General features: G+C 49.1%; 1 protein-coding gene across 5 annotated transcripts in view; it reads right to left on the bottom strand.

Annotated features, from left to right (window-relative positions):
- The window catches only part of BIRC6 (baculoviral IAP repeat containing 6), a 3097233-nt gene that overhangs the window by 2783081 nt on the left and 292826 nt on the right, over positions 1 to 21326 (bottom strand). For all 5 annotated transcript variants that reach the window (XR_011268132.1, XM_069607902.1, XM_069607904.1 and 2 more), the window contains exon 13: positions 3922 to 4082. Coding sequence is in view for 4 of the 5 variants with exons in the window: in XM_069607902.1 (XP_069464003.1) it covers positions 3922 to 4082 (161 nt within the window). In the remaining variant the exon portion in view is untranslated. The remainder of the gene's footprint in view (positions 1 to 3921; positions 4083 to 21326) is intronic.

Here is a 21326-nt window from a genome sequence, read left to right as displayed (position 1 = left end):
CTGAACCTGAGGAGGAGGCTGAGGAGCGGGGAAAAAAAACAAACAGTCGGTTGCTGCCTCCGGCGGGTATTACCCGAAGGGGTATCCACTCTACAAGATTTCCGGTCTAGAAAACCTCTAAAACCAGAAGAGGGCCGGCTTTGCGATAACGGTCTCTGGGTCTTAAAAGGAGTTTTAACCAGGACTGACAAGGATTTAGCTGTCTGGGTGCCGTCCTTCGTCTTGGTCTGCTCCACATCCGTTGTAGAATGGAACAGCTCCTTAACGTCAAACGGAAGGTCCAACACCTTGTCCTGCAATTCCTTTGAAAATTTGGTGGCAAGCAACTACGCCTGTCGAGAAGAATCAACTCCCAGCATAAGGTCCCGAACCGAAGTGTCTACATGTTGAGCCGCAGCCTCCAGCAGATCCTGGGCCAAGACCCTGGCATCGGACAATTCGGCCTTAAAGTCTTCCAGCTTCTCGACCGGAATGAACTCCTCGAACTCCAACAGACCTTTCCACATCCTCATTTGCCCCCAATAACACTAGTTCTGCATTGGCCTGCTGCAGCTGCAAGGCCGAGTTAGCGAAAATCTTCCTCCCAAGGGAGTCTAGGAGCTTGTCCTTCCCCAGAACCTGAGTAGCCGTCATAGAAAAGGATGCTGCAGGCCTGGACTGTAAAGTGGCCGCAGCCACCACTGTGGAGGAGGGGGGCGGACAAGACGACAGGGCCACCTCTTCTGAAGAATGCAGCCTGTATCGCGCGTCAATTTTCTTATTGACGAAAAGTCCAGAGTGTGGCTTTTCCCAGACCCTACGGACCTCAGCCAGAATGTCCTTCTGCAAGAACAGGCCAGTACGCTCCAAAGAGACAGTGTGCATGCCCCAGAAAGCACACCCTCCTGTGGAGCGGGTGCCTCTGGCACCGGAAAATCCAAAAAGCACATCATGACCAGTACCCCGATCATGGGTCCTAGTTGTCCCGATTGCCCTGCGCCTCATCCGACAGGTCAGGATCCTGCTGAACCGTGTCAGGTACTGCCTTGTCCACGGGGGGCAATGGCGGAAGGGTCGGGGGAGGCACCGTAGGCAAGGGCGGCGCCGGCAGAGCCACCGGAGGAGCGGGTGGAGCCGGAAGTGCGGGTGGGAATATCTCCCTAAAAAGCCCCTTGATTCCCTCATGGGGTCGGTACGCATGAGCATCTGAAATTTGCCGAAAAAAAAGCATCTTCCGAGGACTTTTGGAGCTACCGGAGGAGGCCTCTCATGAGGATCATCATTCCAGGGACACAACGGGGAGGGTTGCCACACAGGCCCATCCCCGAAGTGTACGCAAAAATCAAAGGTGCCGACCCCAAAGGCAACGAAACATTGTGTGGAAGGGGCATCCTAGCGTTCTAGTCATAAACTGGGCGAAAAGGATGTGCACAAGGAATTTTATGGTCTCCCACAGAACCAAGCCCTACACCCGAGGCCGAGGGCGTAGATGTAGGGGAAGTGCCCAAAATGGCCACCGTGGTTGTGGCGGGAATGGCCGCCATTTTTCCATCACCTGAGGGGAACTGCAGCACGTGAGGAAGTGAGGCAGGGGTCCCAGTCGATGGATCAGGGGTCTTAACTTTAGCCTTTACGTAAGGAACCTCGGCAGAGCCGTTACTATGAGGCCTGGAATGTTTCTGCGACATACCAATAGCCAAATTAGCCTTCCCAGGAAGGGCCTCGGCGCTGCCGGTAAAGGAAGAACTTCCCTTCTTTGCCCCCTCAACAGTTCTGGCTTCGCCACAAGAGCAGGAACGGTGAGGAACAACTTTCACTGATAAGGCCTTACCAGGCCTCTCAGAAATGTTGGTAACTTTAGCCTCTGTACGAGGGACCTCTGACCCAGGTCCGGTAATAGCCTTACAAGCGCGGGCCTCGAACATCCATTCAGTAACACCAAGCCCAACCATGGCCTCGGGCACACCCCAGTTTTATTTTTGAGGGAAGCCGATAAAGAGGCCTCAGAGCTCGCTCCAGTACCCCACGACTCAGAACTCCCACAGGAGGGGCCTCGGAGTGTTCTCAGGTATCCACAGGCCCCTTACGGAGACCCTCGGAGAAAACGCTGGTAGCATTTTTAGGCCCAGAAGGCACCTCAGGGCAATCCCTGGTGACAGAGCGACTACCGCTTCTCCCAGCTCGGGAAGAGCCCGGAAAGGTAGCTCCCGGCCGGGGTGCTCTAAGAAGTAAAGAACTTACCGGGCATTTCTTCTTTTCGTCGATAAAAGCCTGAAAATGCAAGGGAGGGGCACGCCGAAACACCTCCTCCCAGCGCTCCAACCGACATTGAAGTGCCTGGATCGAAAGGGAATCACAATAAAAACAGGAGTCCCCAACGGTGGTCTGGACCCAAACACTCGAGACAAAGAGGATGGGGTCCGCCCCCGCGAAGCGTTGGTGACACGAACAATCTGGAAAGTCTAGTTTGAACAACAGACAGACTAGTACACGATTGCTAGCGAGAGCCAGAGAGGGGAAAAAAGGGAAGAAAATCTTTCGCGGATGCAAGTGTGTCCAGTCCCAAACAAGCGGGGTGAAAAGGACTGATGGGTGATGTGCGGGGCGGAGCCGAGATGGGCGGGGTTACAGGTGCGTGCCGGGCCCCGTGCAGAAAGAGGGGAAGGACAAAAAATTTGCAACATTTTTGGATGCTTTTTACAAAGTGCTCCGGTCCCGTCCCATAGGACGGGGGAATGTCCCATAAGTATGGAGGAAAGGGGACGGGACGTAGGAGTACTACTAATTTAGGATACCCTGATCAATTAAAACAGCTCACCCTGCATTAATCTTTTGCCCCAGGGCTCTCTTCACCCGCTTTCCTCTGTGCAAGTTCAACGGGGCCAATGAAGGAAGAGCGTGCAGCAGCAATTATTTCCTCCTCTCTTAAGTGCCAAAGGCCTGTGTGGGAGTGCTTAGCAAGATTTTCTTTTCAACTAACTGCAAACCAGAAGTAAATAGGGAGGAAACATGTATTTAGCCAACTATATCCTGTCTGGCAAAGTCCAGTAGGTGTTAACCATTTTTTTTAAACTGTCATGCAATTCCAGTCCTAAAAGTGTAAGCGGTTATATAATGCATAATTACAGAATTGCTGCAGTAAAATACTGCATTGCCTCAATGCTTTAGTCAAGTTTAGGTTACTGTATCAAAATCTCATGGTGTCAACTATAATTCATTTTGTTGGGGAAGATGCATCATATTGACTAGTTAACACTTGAAACTGTACATGATCACACAGCCAGATGTTTTTGATTGCAAACTTAGTTATGTGACCTGCTAGTTGCATTCATGTGTGCAACTGGTGCTCAGCACAAGCTGATCCCATACTTCTTGACATTCTATCTTATCACTCTGTTGTTTAGTCTCTTATCTGCCAGAGCAGGCCAATTGACTAGAGTTCATGCACAATCCAGGTTCAGGCTACACTACCACTGCTGCCAAGTCATAAAATGCCTCCTCCTTGGCCTCCTAACCATGGCTCAGAGCAACTGGTGCACACCATTTTAGAGTACCACGAGCAACAGGTTGCTCTATGAGCTATACATTAGGGGTTACTGCTCTAGTTCATACCAAGCTGAATCCCTTGGTAACACTAGGTTTTTGTCAGCATAGAAAGCACAAGTCAATACAAGTTGCACAAGAATAGGCTAAGCTTTTTTTAAACGGATTCAATACAATACAGAAAGCTTCAAGAACAAGAGAAACTTGGCAAAATAAAAAATGAAATAAGATTGAAGAATGCATTTGGGGAGGACTAAAATGATATTTGCTGGGTTTGGATCAATGCCCTAGCCTATGTCCTAATAAAAATATAGGAGTTTTAGTTGAAAGAAATCATACAAGTATACTAGTGATACACAAAAATAGCATTCAAACTATGCTTTGCAATACTGTTCTTACCATTGACTTTCCCCAAACCAGGGGCCTTGTTTTTTAAGAGTGTCACTTGAATCTGTGGAATGTTCGCAATATTAGAGTTTAAAAGGAATTTGAAGTCCACATGTCCAACCATGCAAGCCTTTGGCAAAACCAGCTCAAACACATGTTCTTCCCAACTGTTTCTGTTAAGAAAAAAATTGAATACGGTTTTTATGCCATCAAATGTTTGAACTCCTGTCTGTCAAACATTTCCGATATGAAGGACAATGAATTTTACATGTATGTTAAAATCAAAAAGAAATCCACACGTGACACTACACACAAACGTAAAAACATGATGAAATCCACCAACCTAGAACTAGTGGCCTTGACCATGTCAAGAACAATACCCTATGGAATAGCAAAAGCATCAAGATCTGGTTCGGTCCGTATTAATCAAAGTCCTAGCAACATTCACTTTAATGAAAGCTTCCTCAGTGGGTGCTATTACGTAGTATAGGCTGAAAGCAAGAAGGATTTTCTTATTGACATTAATTCAAAACTTTAGGATTGAATGAACAAAATCTTTAACCAAAGCATCAGACCAGAAGACTGAGCTATTCACAACCCTACACTGGCAACACGCTCACTTTCCAGGCAAAAGTGATTGCAATCAAAAAGGAAACATTTCATAAAAGGTAAAGTTTGAAGGAGGCAATTGCATGAAAAGGTTTCCATACAAAATAATTAATATCCTACACAGGAGGTTTCACAACAAAGGGTTACACATTCTCCATCAAAACAACAGATTTGCTTCAATCTGCAAATAAACATTCATGACCCATTTTAAGACATTTTTCTTTCTGCAGCTTTGCCACCATCTCTTTCAATGGCTGCCCAAGCTTTTTTTTTAACCTCACTCACTTGCTTGCTTAACTTGTTTTGGTCTGGGAGGCAATGTTAAGTGCTTAAGGCTACCAGTGCAGAGGAACCCAGGGGCCTGTTGAAGTCTACGGTATGCAACCAATTACCTTATGGACAGTAGTGCACTGCAAGTGACTATTTTTTTTTTTTTTTGCAACATTCCTGGCACTGACATCAATGAAGCACCCAGTTATTTGCAAAGGCTTGAACCCTGGTAAGTGACTTTTTTGGTTTACTTCCCTTGCTCAACTCACCTATTTGGAGGCACAGGTCCACCTATATGGTTACCAGCGAAAGAAGGTTTCCCATGTAAAATATCCCTGTATCATTTTACTGTACACATCACCTTACAGTGAAGGGCTGCAGGGACTATATATCCATCCCTTTTTCCTGTCCTGAAGTGACATTTGTTAATGTTGAGCTGGATCTTCTGAAACGCTGGGTGTGGATCCTGAAAAACCAACCTCTTAAGGTGAACAGGAAAGACACGGATGTATATCCATCAAGTCAAAGTAGTGAAGCAGAACAAGCTTAGACTCTAGAGGGTGCGAGTAGTCTAGGGCTACAAAGAAACATACCAAACAGTCCAGTAATCCCAGTTAGATGTACACAAATATTTATCAGGCCTTTAGAATACACTTCAAGCTATTGAAATTTCAGGCATTAGCAATATATACATATATATATATATATATATATATATAAAGAGAGATTGATTCACCATTTCGGTCTCTGCTAAACAAAAACCAACACTTGGATAACTATGTAAATGTAAAGTACAGATCACAACTTTAAATAACTGTGGTAAAGTGAGTGAGAAAAATAGAACAGTAGTTTATAACCTGTGTAGACAGGCAAGGACATTAGAGTGAACACTCCGAAATACGCAAGACAAGGTCTACAATCCTTAAGTCCAGCCCTGCTAAGAATTGGGGCCTAGCGCCCAAAACTCACAATATAAACTGTGTAGGAGGGTTTACTATTGGATTGTGATGAGTTGCCAAAGGTTGAGAGTAAATATTTAAGAAGATTAAAAAGGTGAGTAAAGTTGTTAAACGTTTCTCTCCCAATCCCACCAGTCTAGGGAAAAGTGGGGAAGGGTGCTGGTGGAGGAGATCCTGGACCAGACCACCATCAACCTTAGTCGAGGAAAGGAGAAATTGACTTGGAACTTAACGCCCATACAACTCTATGGGAGGTGGAGATTAGGAATAGCTATGCAAATTGACTGCCTTAGTCTGATTGCTTCAGCAAACACTTCAGTGGTTCCTGAATCCAATAGGCCAACTGCTGTGCCCAGTCAAGGGAGGTCAAAGGGCTGCAGGTGCAGCGGTCACTTGTGGTGTGAGGATTGGTCTAGCTAGACTGCAGTTAGAGGCTCCAGTTCTGAAGACTGGACAAGCTGGAGACCCTGGGCACGAGATGTAGCCCTCTGTAGGACAGACTACCTCAGGAGACCTCCAGGACAGACTCTTTGCACTGCAAACCACCAGTCAGGCAATGACAGGCATAAAAGTGGTGCAAACAAAGGAGGCCTGCACAGATTCTCTTCAGCGTGAAAGGATGAAACTGCAGGAGCAGGCTTCTTGTTTCACAATAAGCGCCATGAAGTTCCAAGGATACACTAAACTGTGATGTTGGTAAAGATTCCTCTTTTTGCAACTTTCCCACCAATCATCGTGCCTATGGAACACCAATCTTTTACTGGTTTTCAACCTGTAAAAACTTTTTGAAGGGAAGTCAAGTCTTCAGCTTCATTTATTTTGTGCGCATTTGTTATGGGTAAACAGATCAGTCCTTCAGACTAAAAGTACTAGGAAACTGTTTCCATTTGGCATTTTGGGACTTTTTAACATCACTCAACATCTTTTAAACTTGGGATTTCTGGTTACTTTCATATGTGCCTAAAGACAAGCTGGTGGAAGCACATACATTTTTACAATTTTTTTTACATTTTTTAGTGTGCACATTTGCGTTTACAGTGTACGGCTACTAAAGATAGTTAGAGCCCTAAAATGGCCGTGCAAGGAGATTTTCGCTTGTTCTGTGGCCATATTGTAGTTTGGCCTTCTTGCCTCAAGTCTGGAAATCACATACAAGGTCATGCACTTGTCTAGTAAAGCTACTGTAAATGATCATAGTCCAGATGTGGGGCATGAGTGAAAACAGCAGTTGTCCCGGATTGGAGAACTACTGGTTGTCCTTACCACTGGTGGGCTTGGACTTCCTTCCAAGCCTGGATTTGAAGACTCCTGCAGCCCTTTTTTCAGATCAGCACTCCAGCCAAGAATCCCTCAGAACAGCTGACTGAAGATCCGAAGTCTTCCGAAGAGGCAAGGCATCCCTTCCTGGGTCTGGCCAGGTTAAGCCCTGCTGGACTACCTGATGGCTGAAAACCGCCCAGCTGTCCTGAGGCTTCAGAAGTGTCCCAGGACCACCCAGTGGACTGACCGGCTCTCTCGTGGGCTACCTCACCAGAACCATCACCATTCTGCAGTTGCACTTGGTAGTCGCCAGCTTATGGTACAAGTCGCCTTACCTCTGAATTTCAGCATCCCAGCACTGTCCTAGGGGAGCTACTGTGGTCGCGACTGAAAGGACACTTGTGTGCGGAGACATTTCACTGGAACTCGCCTTCCCCCATCCTGTGAAGTGTCCTGAAGTCGCCTGCATCAGTTAATCCAGCACATCTTCATTGCCAAGGGTTGCATCCGACCCTGGCCGGAAGAATCCTTACACCCGCAGCTCCTACACATCTCACTGGAACCAATGAGGGAAATGTAACGTCCAGCGAACCACAGCAGACCCAACAACTCACCTGGGAAAATCGGAGTCATGGGGAGGGAGCAGGATGGGGGGTGGAGAGGGGAGCGGGCAGCTAAGTAAACATAGTGCATCTGTTACCCCACGTTACTCCATATGATAACATTGGGAACAAGTCCCTTTCTCTCCTACACCTCTCATTCCACTGCCTTTTAATAGTGAAGCCTGGGCAGTAACAACTGAAATATAATAGACTTAACTTTGTGAAATTGTTAAAGAAAATGTCCTCCCCTCACCAAGACAAATATATGCCTTACCTGCAAAGAAACCTGGTGAGAAGCATTGTGGATCCTATGACTTTCGGGCACACAGCCCCATAGTTCATAGGGATTGGAATGCTTAAACTAGGGAAATCACTTGTGAATTGGTCCATCATATACTGCATAATTGTACTTTCCTCCATTTGAATGCATTTTATGAAACATGGTGAAAGTAATAAGCTACTCGCCGCAGTGACCAACATACTCTTAGTCCCCTTTCCTCCATACTGCATGGGCGTCCCAAGAGACGTGAGACGGAACCTTTTTCACCAGAAAAAACCTTTCCCTTTAAAAATGTAGAGGCATGCGCGGATACTGCCCTGAAGCATGCGCTGGCCTGACTCCGCCCTCCGGCGCCACACCTCAGTCCCCATTGATGGGTCGACAATAGATTTAACATTGCCCAATGACACTGGTTTTATTAGGGGGGGTGGGGGGGGATTGTGGGATGTATTGAGGAAAGGGGACCAAGGACTAAGTAAATTAGTCACTACGGTGAGCAATTTATAATTACTCTTACGTCCCATCCCCTTTCCTCCATACAACATGGGCAATTGCAACTGAATCTAGCCCCAGGGTGAAGAGGAGACCCTCCTTAAGCAAATACATTCTTGAGAACCACCTGTCCCAAAGCTGCATCAGATCTAGAGCCGGCATCCAAACAGTTATGCTTGCAGAAAGCAGAGGGAGTGGCCGAAGTGGCCGCCCTGCTTATTACTTGCCAAGGGACATGGCGGTGGAATGCGATGGTCGTTGCTTTGGCCCTGACTGCATGGGCGTGCACGATGGCCGGAAGCAGGTTGTGCTGGCCCTCGTATGCTTCTTTGATGGCCAAGACCATCCAGCGGGATATGGAGGCCTGATAGCCAGGTCTTGAGCCTCCGAAAGTGACAAACAGGGCATCGGATTTGCAGAAGCCCTTGGTTCTGTACAGTTAGAATTTCAGGGAACGCCCGACATCCAGGCAGTGCAATACTCTGTGCTTCGTCCATAGGATCAACAAAGAATGGAGGAAGGACCATATCCTCGTTCAAGTGGAAAGCAGACGGCACCTTGGGCAGAAATGCTGGGTGTGTCCGCAGGACTACTTTGTCCCTTCGAAAGGTAGCATATGGCTCTAAAACGACCAGCGCCTGGATTTCGCTGACTCTATGAGGTGAGGCCGACTAGTAAGGCCATCTTGATGGTGACCAGCCTGATGTCAGCAGACGCCATTGGCTCAAATCGGTTTGTGCACCAGGGCACCCAAGACTATTAAGGTCTCACACAGAGTGCAGCCTCTTCATGGGCGGGTCTAGGCTTGCGAGCCCCCTCACATTTTTGACTATAGGATTGGAGGAGGAAAATATCCCCCTCCTCCGAGTTCCTGTAAGCCCCAATGGTTGCGAGGAACGTACGGCAGGTGTCCACCTGCAATGCAGAGTGGGCGAGGTGGGCCGAGAAGGAGAGAACGTCGTACAAAGTAAATGGAAGGGGGTGGTTTTCTTTGGAGTCCGCCCAGTGGCAGAACCTGGTCCATTTACTTTTATTCTGGGCCCTGGTAGCCTTGCTTCTAGCGCCCTGTATGGTTTCCAGATAAGCCTGGGAGAGGCTGAGGTGACTTAGCATTACCTGGTCAGGAACCACGCTGTGAGGGCTAGCTTCTGTGGTGCAAGGTGGATGACCCTGCACCCCTGCTGCGCCAGATGATGTGCTGGGCCCGCCGGGATGTGAATCTGAGGAATCTCTGAGGCTGAACAGCTCTGAAAAACATGGCCTGGCCGGCCACCATGGAGTATTAGAATGATGTTGAGCTGCGAGACCCCTTGATCTTGCAAATCACTGTGAATCAGCAGAGTGGGCGGGAAGGCAAAAGCCGCCATGCCGTCCCACTGAAGCCGAAATGCGTCAGCCAGGGAGCACTTCTTGTTGTGCCAGGTGGCAAAGATCCTTCTGGGGATGACCCCACCTGTTGAAGATCTCGGAATAACGAGGTAATTTAGCTGCCACTCGTAATTGTTCGCTCCCAACCTGCTGAGCCTGTCCGCCTCCAGGTCGGATTCCCCCAGGAGGTGGACTGCCGGGAGGTAGATATTTTCCACGGCCCACTCCCACATGCTGATAGCCAGTCTGCACAGAGGAGGGGGTCTGGTGCATCCCTGCTTGTTGACATAGTACGTGCTGGTCGAGTTGTCTTCCTGGATGAGGACAGCCTTGCCCCTGAGAAGTGGGAGGAAATCTGAGCACTAACCAAATTGCGTTCAGCTCTAACCAATTGATGTGGAATTCCTGCTCCCGTCGCGTCCAGGTGCTGTGGACAGAGATCGTCCAGGGTGGCTCCCCAGCCCTCGAGCGAGGAGTCTGGTGATGGTGGCCTGCGGGGAGGGAGGCCGAAAAGGCTTGCCCGTCCGTAGGTTGCAGTCTCTGGAACACCATGTTAGGTCCGGGTGGAAAGATGGAGGAACGTTGATCATCTCGGAATTGAGAGCCCCGCTCCTGGTTTCCATGAGGCTGTGAAGTGCAGCTGAATCCTCCTCATCCTCAGTCTCGTGTGGGGGACAGCTAATAGGACCGCAGCCAAGAGACCTAGGAGATGCTGGTACCACCATGCCGATGTCACCTCTGCTGAGGAAGTGGGTGGTGGCCCTCTTGATGGCCGTGATCTTGTCCTCCGAGGGGAAAAACCTTCTCGGAGCATGTGTCCCAAATGATGCCCAAGAAGGTCAGTCTCTGCGTAGGAGAGTGTGGAAACTGTTGCACCACTTTCGGAGAGGTCGCCCTGACAAGCCAGTCGTCGAGGTACGGGTAGATGTGGTGGCCCTGAGACCTGAGGAGGTCCGCCACTGTATTCATCAGCCTGATAAAGACCCTGGGGGCAGAGTTCAGGCAGAATGGAAGCCCCTTGTATTGAAAACGGTAGCCCATGATCCTGAATCGTAGAAACGAAGGATGAGGCTGCCAGATCAGAATGTGCAAGTACACATCCTTCAGATCCAGTGAGCACCTCCAGTCTCCCTTGCACAATGTCTCTGCTATCAAAGCGGACGTAATCATCTTGAATTTTTGTAGAGGTAGGGAGAGGTTAAAGGCGGAAAGGCCCAGCACAACTCAGGCCCGCCTGGTTCTTTTTCTGAATGGTGAAAATCCTGGAGTAGAAGCCCAAACCTCGATGAGAGGCTGGGTCTTCCTCCATTACTTGGCTCTCTACGAGCGACCAGATCTCTGCCAAAAGATTTGCTGGTCCAACCTGTGCGAGTGGAGGGGAAGAGGGAGGAGAGGCTGGGATAGGGAGGCGGTACCCGATGGATAGGATCCTGGTGTCAGGGAAATTTTGGCACCTAAAATGTGCATGGCGAACAAGCCTGCCCCCCCCACTGGAGACATGTGGACCCGGAGGGGCGTGTCATGCCTTCTTTCCCTCAGGCTGTTGTGGAGGAGGGGGAACTGGAAAAAGCCCTTACTCTCCCTACGCCCCCCTTTTAGTTGTTTGTGCCAATGCTGGGTCCGCGAAGGGTCAAGCTGCCTGAACCACTGCTCTTGGAAGCTGCAAAACCCTCCATATGTACGTCCCAGGTCAGAGCGCTACTGTGACGGTGTACGTTTAGGGCGTGGTCTTTGTAAGGATGGATAAAGACTTGGCCGTTTGTGAGCAGTTTTTCTTTTTGTCCAGCTCCTCGTCTGTTGTGGAGTGGAAGAGGTCACCCCCTTCATACGGAAGGTCTAAGATGCGTTCCTGGACATCTGGGTTGAAATTCGTAGCACGCAGCCAGGCCGTTCTCATGTCCATGGAGGTGTCAATGGGGCCACGGTGGACTCCATGATGTCCTGTACCACCATCTTGGCCTCTGCCAATCCCGCCTTGAATCGCGATTGGCTCTGTGCCTGAAGCACTGGCAGGAAATCCGCATTTCCGCCAGAGCCTCTGGTTAACGGCTGACAGCATGGCATCCACGTTGCCTTGACGAAGGTGCAATGACGTGTTGGAATACAGCTTCTTCCCGTACACCTCCAAGATCTTTTTCTTGCCTAGCAGCGCCGCAGAGGAGGAGACCGACTACGACTTAGGCTTGGTGTATAGGGATGCTGCACCGATCACCGAGCAGTGTGGCTGAGGGTGAGCTGATAGCAAGAGTGTATCTCCCCCCCCCATCTGCCTGTACTTGGCATCCAGATGTTTATTCACCGGCTGGACTGAGTGAGGCTTGAGCCAACCGTTCTTGGCCAAGGCAACTACGTCCTTCTGCATCGGGATCCCCGTTCTGGCTCCGGGACGTAGCGTGAGGACTTCTGCAAGTACCCCCTCTGCTGGTTACTTGACATTGTGTGGAGGAAGGCCCAAGTACTCTATCAGCCCTGTAAGGCGTTCGTGGAAGGACTTGGCTGAAGATGGTGTGTCAAGGTCCTCCTCTGTGCCCACCTGAGGGTCCGGTTGGTCTGGCACCGGAGAAGGGGTTCTCGGAGCAGAGGGCTGAGGTGTGGAGACCGGAGCTGAAGGCTGCAGCGGAGGCTGGTGCTAAACCACCTGCACAATCGGTTGGGGGCCGGAGCGGGCTGCTCAGGCTGAACAGGGGCGCCTGTAGTGCCAGAGCCATTGGCGGGAGCACGTCCCTGATGGCGTCACCGAAGATGACCCCTATACGAAGAGATTTCATGAGCCAGAGGAACCTTCCAAAGAACCTTTCCTCGCATGCCAGAGTGGTGGTAGGCGATATGGACGGGGTAGCAGGCGGCTGCTGGAGCCATGGCGTGCCCTGCCCGTATGGACCCATCAGGAACCTGCCTTGCGCGAAGGAAGGGTAAGCTGTATCCCACATACCTGGTGGACACCAGTCCAACCTTGACACACGTTCCTCCACCTGCTGCCTGCCTTGGAGCGGCGTCGGCCGGATGTCTGGAATGCCTGGCACAGAAGCCATTTTGTTGCGCTTCCCTCCACGTGCCTGCGTCGTATTGCACGGCTTACTGGGCCCCGCCCCGTCCAGGACTCCTGAGTGTGGATCATGGGGATTACCCTGATCCTCAAGCCGAGACCTGGTAGGTATTTCGCCCTCTGTGAATCTGCCAGTAGAACTGCGTATAGGCGCCCCCTCGAACACTTTGCCAGTACTTGGGCATAGCCCCTCGGGTGAAGATCGGGTAAAAACCTTCCGGTCCCTCAGCACAGTCACCGGGAGGATCCACTGACCCCTCGGCCTGCCAGCCGGTAGCTGCTTTAGCCTCAGTACTTGTGCTGGCACCAGGACCTGAGCGGTCCCTCCCACGCAGGTGTGTCCTTGGAAAGGCGCCTCCCTAGCGGGGTGCACTGGAAAAGAGCGGCCTACCTTGGGCTTGGATCGATGAGACTAAATACTTTAAGTCCTTCGGAGGCGATCTCTGGAAGAGCTCCCTCTACCTGGCTAGTCTGTCTTCAGAGACCTCGAGGAGAGTGCATTGCACGTGGTACAAGCTTGCCAGCTGTGGTCTGGGCCAAGGCAATGGCAATGTAGAACGAGGACGTGGGGGTCTTTAGTCAGAAAGAGCCCATTGCAGGAGACGTATACAAATAAACACTTATACTCCAGGTTTCTTAACAGTCTGAATAAGCCTTCTTCAGTAGGGCAAAATAACATCAACACAAATACACTCCAAAATACACACCTAGTTTCACTAAATCAGTAAGTATCCATTTGGGATGGTACACAGACACTTCCTACACCCTCAAGTGACTTAAATAGCTAGGACACTGGACATTAATATAATAATAATTTAGCATTTATATAGCTCTACGAACCCTCAGATATCTGAGCGCTGCTTATTAATACCCACGGTGTGTGGTGCTCATTTATCCACCTCGGAAGGATGAAAGGCCGAGTTTGGCCCTGCCGGGATTCGGACCCGTGTCAGCATGCTCGGCACAGATGTCAAAGCGAGCCCTCTACACGCTGTGCTATCGGACTGGCAAAATATTGCTGTTGCATTTAGAGCAATACTTTGTAGGATGTCAAAGAAAAGAGATGTTCGAATAAAACAAGAGATCAGACAATTATTCTGAAGCAGGCAAGTACTATTGGAAATCCCCAATTCAAAGTAAGTTAACCCTTTCCTGTAAGGAAGGCAAAACACAATCAGGAGAGCAGATTCATTCAGCGGGCCAGGCCAAAGTTAATCGGGCAAAAGTCTAGGTGAGCTGAAGCACTTCCGGTAGGTAAATAAAGGTCTTGCACAATGTTTTAGAAGTATTTGTAGAAAAGTAGAATCAATGTAGGGCCACAAGCTGTTTAAGCTTGTGAAGTAAAGAAGCGGTCAGCAACTCTACAGAGCAACCAAGACAAGTCTCAAATGAGAACAAGTAAGGCTACACAACAAGAGGTAAGTTCTTAGACTGTACAGTACCTTTGGTTACAAGAAAAGGTTCCAGCGGGCTTCTGTTCCTTTGCAGCTCTGCAGATCCTGTTGCTCTCGTGCCTCAGTCGTGGGGACAAAAGGGAGGACTTCTGAGGACTCCTGCACTGCAATGGGACGATCAGCAGCAGCAGCAAAGGGCACACTTCAATTCAGCAGCACTTCGCGGTTTAAGCTCCTCAGGTCTCAGCAAATAGCACCACTGCGGCTACCACTCACGACTTTCCTTGTTTCTGGGGTCCAGCATTCTGTTGAGGTTGGTCAGGCTTGGTCAGTCCTGCCCTCCTGGGAGTCCGGAGGATCTTCCAGCAGTTCGGGTCAGACAAAAGTGATGTACTCCAATCTGGTGTTCCTCTCCCTGGCACTTCGGTTCCTGCAGCAGCGAGGAAGTACAGCCAGCTCCGAGAGGATGTCCAGACGAGTTCACTTTGGAGTTGATTGGTCCCACCAACTCAAGGGGAGAAGTCGTCCTTGCAGGGCTTCTCTAGTCAAGGCGAATTCGGAGCTTCAGTACAGCAGCAGAGCTTCACCGGGGAAACCAACGGTCCAGGAGTTGCAACAGGCGTCTCTTCCAAGTTCTTCTACAGCTATTTGCTGTTTCTTGAAATGCTTCTGGCAGAGTTAAGTAAAGCCTTTTTGCTCCACTACGTTGGCAGCACTGATAAATACAAATGTTAACAGTGCAGGGGTAGCCTGGCCCATGTGATTATGTTCCACTATTGTTTAATATAGCGCACATCAGTGAAGTGCTGCAGGGGTACTTCCTATCCCCTTTCCTTTTTCTACATTAACCCTTTAGTTACATTTTAGATGTCACTGGACCCGTCAGGTGGCAGTGTACAGTTCTGCAGTATTTTCAGTGCACTTTTGTGCACGTTTATTCTTTGTCATTTTTGAGAACCATGTACACAAAATGGCAATGTAATGCTGCTCAAGCGCTGCCCTTAGACCATCTTGTTCTTCAGCCTTCTTCCTGCAATCTCAGGTTTGGAAACACCAAATAAGGCATGCATGTTTACAGAATCCAGCTTCTATTTCGGGGCTAAGTGAGGTTGTGTGAGACCTGGCCAGAAATGGTGATTGGGCCTGTCTGGTCCCAATCTACACTGCAGGCAGGGAATGTCTATTGAAGGCCATATGTGAGAATTAAGTCTGTCCCCAATAGAAGAGCCCTTACCTATTTGAATGTTGCAGGTCTTTACCCAAATTCTGGCTGGGGACTGCCCCGGCCAACCAAAGGCAAATTGTCTTAAGGTCGTTACACAGATTGACTACTGGAGCCAAGACCCCAAAGAAAGGAGCCCAAACTGAAGACGAGGAAGACCAGCACTGCCAAACCCAAAGTCCTGGTGAAGCACTGCCTCTTGCTAAGACTCTTGAAGACCCTCATCAGCGCTTTGACCTTTGGATGGTGGTACCAACTAGTTCTGACCACCTGCACAAGAACCTATCATATGCAGTTGGGAGCAGCCTATGCAAAGGCCTCTCTGCTGCACCAGTCCGTGTCCTTTGGACTCTGCAGATCAATGACTTGTAACCCAAGACAATTTCTCCTGCTGCTACTCTCCAAAACAAAGATGGACCTTCCTAGAGCAGAGTTACTTGTCGCCATGAATCTCATCTGCCGCCCCCTGATTGGGATGAACTTTGCTACTGCTCTTTGAATGAGAGGCACAAACTTGCTTACCTGTATCCCGCAAACCCCTCCCTCCATAATAATTGTATGGGCATAAAGTTCACTCCCTAGCTCGGTCAAGATCAGAGTTCTGGCAAAGCACTCATCCTCACAACCCTCCCAAATGGTAGCCCTTCACATGGTGTGATGGCAGATAGCACTAAAAACGTACAAAGGTGCTTTATTCTGCAATTTTATTGAAGTCATTGGATTTGTCAAAGCTTGCTCTAGGTGTTCTTTAAAGACTTCCTGCTCCCTACGCAAATACTTGGAACTGAGGGATTGTGCGGCACCCGGCCTTAAGAAAAGATTGAAGGGGTGGGCCTTGGAAGAATCAGGTGTGGGGCAGGGCTGAGGGTACTATCATGAATGCCCCAGATCATATTTGGGTTAAGACATCAAGACCAATAGGGGAAATGCATAAAGTCCTTTAAGGTGAGGACAATCAAATCCTCAAAGCAATGAGATACCATACATGCCCTTCATGCGGCTTAGCAGTTCTACCATCTCATCCCTTCTGCTATTTGCTGGAAGCATGGAGGGGGGGGGACCACTCCCTTGCCGACTCCCTCCACCTCCTCTCTCCCACTGATCAACCATCAGCATGGAGCCAGTTTCCAGCAGGCCAGCCGGCCTTCAAAAATGTCACAAAACTACCTATATGTGCCACTATATTCAAATTTAACAAAGGCCCTCAAAGAGAAATGAGGTTAAGAATTCCCATTTAAAGGATTCTAGGTCCACTTTTTAGGATCGCTAACCTAGTTTGCTGGTCAGAGTGTAGGGCCCATGGTCGTTAAGATGGATTTTTAGAATCAGCGCAGTTGACCGATTCTGAGAGGCCAGCCTAGACTGGTAAACTGGTATAGACACTAATGTCCAGCCAAACTATCTGGGTAGTGTGACTGAGCAGCGTGGTGAAGGGTTCATTTAAGCAAACAGAGCACCCATAATAAAAAAGTTAATAAGAATGTATAAAAATAGTTTATATAGGCCTTCAATAAACCCTTAATAACCACAGGTAACACCAATACATGAATTACTATTATACACACAGTTTGGTGTGCTCTGCTTAAAGCACCAACTTCACTTTTAGAATAGTCAGCTCAGTTTCTGAATACGGTAGGCTAGCAAAGCAAGTGAATACAAAAATAACCAGGAAAGTAACCATTAGATAACCTGTGTGTTAAATGAAGTTAGAAATGCCATACAAAACCTAATATCACAAGGTATTCTAGTTTCAAGTCCTTCACTAGCCAAAACAGAGGGGGCATAGTGCCCTAGAGTCACAGGTCTCAGTGCATTTTTTAATTTCTTTTATGTATTCCGTTAAAAAATAACCTTTTACAATTCATCTTAAATAAGCAATAACATAAGCTTGTCCTCATATCCGTTCATTAGAAAGAACTGTAAAGGTGTAACTTATTGTCTGCAAGCCACAATATTTCCCACCATGATTGTAGCTCGAGCAAAGCGCAATGCCTCCATTATAATCCGCATCTAGCCTAGCACTGCTTCCCCGTTTGAACCTGCATCTAGCCCAGCACTGCTTCCCCGTTTGAACCTGCATCTAGCCTAGCACTGCTTCCCCGTTTGAACCTGCATCTAGCCTAGCACTGCTTCCCCGTTTGAACCTGCATCTAGCCTAGCACTGCTTCCCCTTTTGAACCTGCATCTAGCCTAGCACTGCTTCCCCGTTTGAACCTGCATCTAGCCTAGCACTGCTTCCCCGTTTGAACCTGCATCTAGCCTAGCACTGCTTCCCCGTTTGAACCTGCATCTAGCCTAGCACTGCTTCCCCGTTTGAACCTGCATCTAGCCTAGCACTGCTTCCCCGTTTGAACCTGCATCTAGCCTAGCACTGCTTCCCCGTTTGAACCTGCATCTAGCCTAGCACTGCTTCCCTGTTTAAACCTGCATCTAGCCTAGCACTGCTTCCGTTTAAACCTGCATCTAGCCTAGCACTGCTTCCCTGTTTGAACCTGCATCTAGTTTTGCATTGCCTCACTGCTATAATTTGCATCTAGCCTAGCACTGCCTCCCACCTGGCCTATCCGAGTAAGGTTTCTCATCATAATATTCACTGTAACCTAATTGCATATTATGCCTACCTTGTATACACGTGATGAAACTATTTTGTTGAATATTGGGCAAACCGCACTTAGCCCTTCTGCTAGAACTGCCTCCCAGTATTCTACTAGCCAAACTGTATGACTTGCCTACTGTGCTGAAACTGCTGTATCCAGGAGTACATTTGGCAAAACCGCATCTAGCCCCCCTGCTATAACTGTTTTTCTGCACTCACATAGCGGAACTATAAGATATGCCTATGTTGCTCTGTCTTAGGCCACATCTGCCATTTTGAATGTACCTATGGTCGCTTATAGGCCACATTTGCCCCCTTGACTGTGCCTCTTGCTGTTCGTAGGCCACATTGACATTTCTCTGTACCTTAGCATGCTTTTTAGCCCACTCTGAACCAATCTGTTCCTGCTGCCACTGGCCGGGGCCACCCAACCCAATTTGACTGCCCACCACTACCCACAGCCCTCCCAGTATACAATCATGCCCATAGCTTCCTGCAAGCTCGCCGCTGCTACCACCACGCTGCTCACTCTCCTTGCAACACTCTCTGCTCTCCTACTTTACACCTCACTCCGCCCCATCACCCACTCCACAAAGCCCCTTCCCCAATCCCACTCAACCCACTGCCCTGGATACCTAACAAACACACTCACCTCTCAAAGACACACCGCACCCCCTGCACCCTGCATCACAATAATGTATAGACTAGAAAGACTTGGAGCTCACACACAGACTGCAGAAATCAGCACACAATCCCCTCCCATAGAACAGAAACTATAGATTGAGCTCCTGCACCACTTCCAAACATCCCTCGCACTGAACTTCCACATACCTACAAACAACCAGCCACTAACCAAACCATACCCCACAATGTCACCACACAACATATCAGACACATCCGACACCCACGCCTGCCCTAACTACACACAACTCACATCAAATGTGCTGCCTCAATATCCGCTCCCTCCCAGCTCATGCATCAGATATTCATGACCTCTTAGCCAACAACAACATTGACCTATTAGCCATCACAGAAGAACAAGTTACTCTTACCTGGTAACGTTCTTTCGATGGGATGGTCCGACGACGTATCCCATATCTATGACAGTAATCACCACAGCTGTGCTGCTTCGGAAAATCTTTTGGCGTTTGCGTCCTGCGTCGACGTCGATACACTGTCCTCGAGGGCCTCCGTAGAGCCGACATCACCGGATGTTATAAGTAGGACGCACGACGCCCGTAGCCTCAGTTGTAGTTTTTTCCCCAGAACGTGTGGCACCAATCTTCTGCCAGTATGACCACAGAAAGCCTTGCGGAACCGTAAGCTGCAATCACATAAGAAATTCTGTAGCGGGGTAGGCAGGGCGGGAGCGATATGGAATACGTCGGACCATCCTATCGAAAGAACGTTACCAGGTAAGGGTGTAATTTGTTCTTCGAGGGGATTGGGTCCTCCGACGTATTCCATATCTATGACAGACTCCCAAAGCAGTACCAACGTATGGAGGGAAAACATTTAGAATATAGAAATTTAGAATGCCCAATTAAATTGCAGAGTAAAGGACCGCCTTGCCAAAGGCCAGATCCTGCCCATGAAAAGAATCTAGGTAGTAGTGTACAACAGTATGGACCAAAGCCCAAGTGGCTGCTTCACAGATGTTACAAAGAGGAACACCCCTATGTAGGACAGAAGAGGCAGCCATACCCCTAGTAGAATGGGCCCGCAAGCCTACCGGAGGGTCCTTACCCGCCAAGCGGTAACTTGTAAAAATTGCCAAGATAATCCATCTAGACAAAGTCTGCTCAGTAACAGCTTGTCCCAAACGCCTTCCAGCGTGACTAATAAAGAGCTGATCATCCACTCTGACCCGGGACAAGCATGAAATGTAGAAACTTAAAGCTCTCCTAGGATCCAACCTATGGAGCCTCTCTTCCTTACCCGGATGCGGAGGATGATAAAATGCCGGAAGAATGACCTGGCTTAAATGAAATTCCGACACCACTTTCGGAAGAATAGATGGACGAACTCCAAGGACAACCCTGTCCATATGAAACAGTGAAGGGTGGCTTAACTGAAAGTGCATGCAACTCACTCTGCGAGCGGAAGTGACCGCAACTAAAAATACAGTTTTAAGGGTTACCAGTCTCAAAGGACAAGAATGTAAAGGCTCAAATGGAGCACCCATTAAAAACTTGAGAACAAGATTCAAATCCCAACCGGGCACCTGGAAAGGTGACGGAGGGAACACATTAGTGAGCCCTTTCAAAAACTGAGAAATTAAAGGGATTTTAAAATAAGACCACTCCTCAGACGAGCGCTTAAAATGGACAGCACCGCCAGGTAACCTTTAACGGTACCTACTTGCACGCCCTTGTGGGCCAAAGAAAGCAAAAAAAGACAGAACGACAGGAATGTCACATGAAAAAGGATCCACATTCTTAACCCTGCACCAGTCACAGAACTTTCTCCAACGGCAACGCTACAGGGACTTTGTTGCCGGCCGTCTGGCCGAAAGCAACACCTCCATCACGTCTTCAGGGAGGTCCCAATCCTTATGCCTCAACCTTTCAGAAGCCAAGCGTGAAGGTTGAGGGATCTGACTTCTGGATGGAGAACCTGAGCCCCCTCTCGTGAGAGCAGATCGTTCGGTAGGGAAGATGACGTGGAGGGCAGATGGACAAGTCGAGAAGGTCCGGGTACCACATCCCGGGCCCATGCCGGAGCAATGAGGATCATCCCGGAACAAAACCTCTAACCTCCGCAGCACTTGCGGGATGACGGGGACTGGAGGAAACATGTACAGCAGTGGGAAGGACCACTCCACCACGAACGCGTCTCCTAAGGCTCCTCTTGGATGAAATTCCCGCAAGCAGAACTTCCGGTTGACACTGGAGGTGAAGAGATCCACTTGAGGGGTCCACCAAAGGGCGAAGATCTCCAGGAGAATCTTCTGAGCCAGCTCCCACTCGTGAGATTGCGCTCTGCCTGCTCAGAGCGTCTGCTGTCGTGTTTTCGGCTCCGGCCAGATGAACTGCCGAGATCGAAATTTCCTTCTGGATGGCCCAGAACCAGAGCTGCATCGCCTCCCTGCACAGAGGAAGTGACCCTGCCCCCACCCCCTTTTGTTGAGGTAGTGCATGGCCACTGTGTTGTCCATCAGAATCCGGACATTGTTTCCTCGCACAGTTGGCAGAAAAGCTTTCAGGGCAAGCCCGACGGCCCTCACCTCCAACAGATTGATATGGAGTCTTGACACCGACGGAGACCAACGATCGCTGACTGTCAACTCTGTGGCATGAGCTCCCCATCCCATGAAGGA

Source organism: Ambystoma mexicanum, chromosome 4q, assembly GCF_040938575.1.
Source record: "Ambystoma mexicanum isolate Mex_15411 chromosome 4q, UKY_AmexF1_1, whole genome shotgun sequence".
Taxonomy (NCBI): Eukaryota; Metazoa; Chordata; class Amphibia; order Caudata; family Ambystomatidae; genus Ambystoma; species Ambystoma mexicanum.
This window is presented reverse-complemented; position numbering and strand designations above follow the sequence as displayed.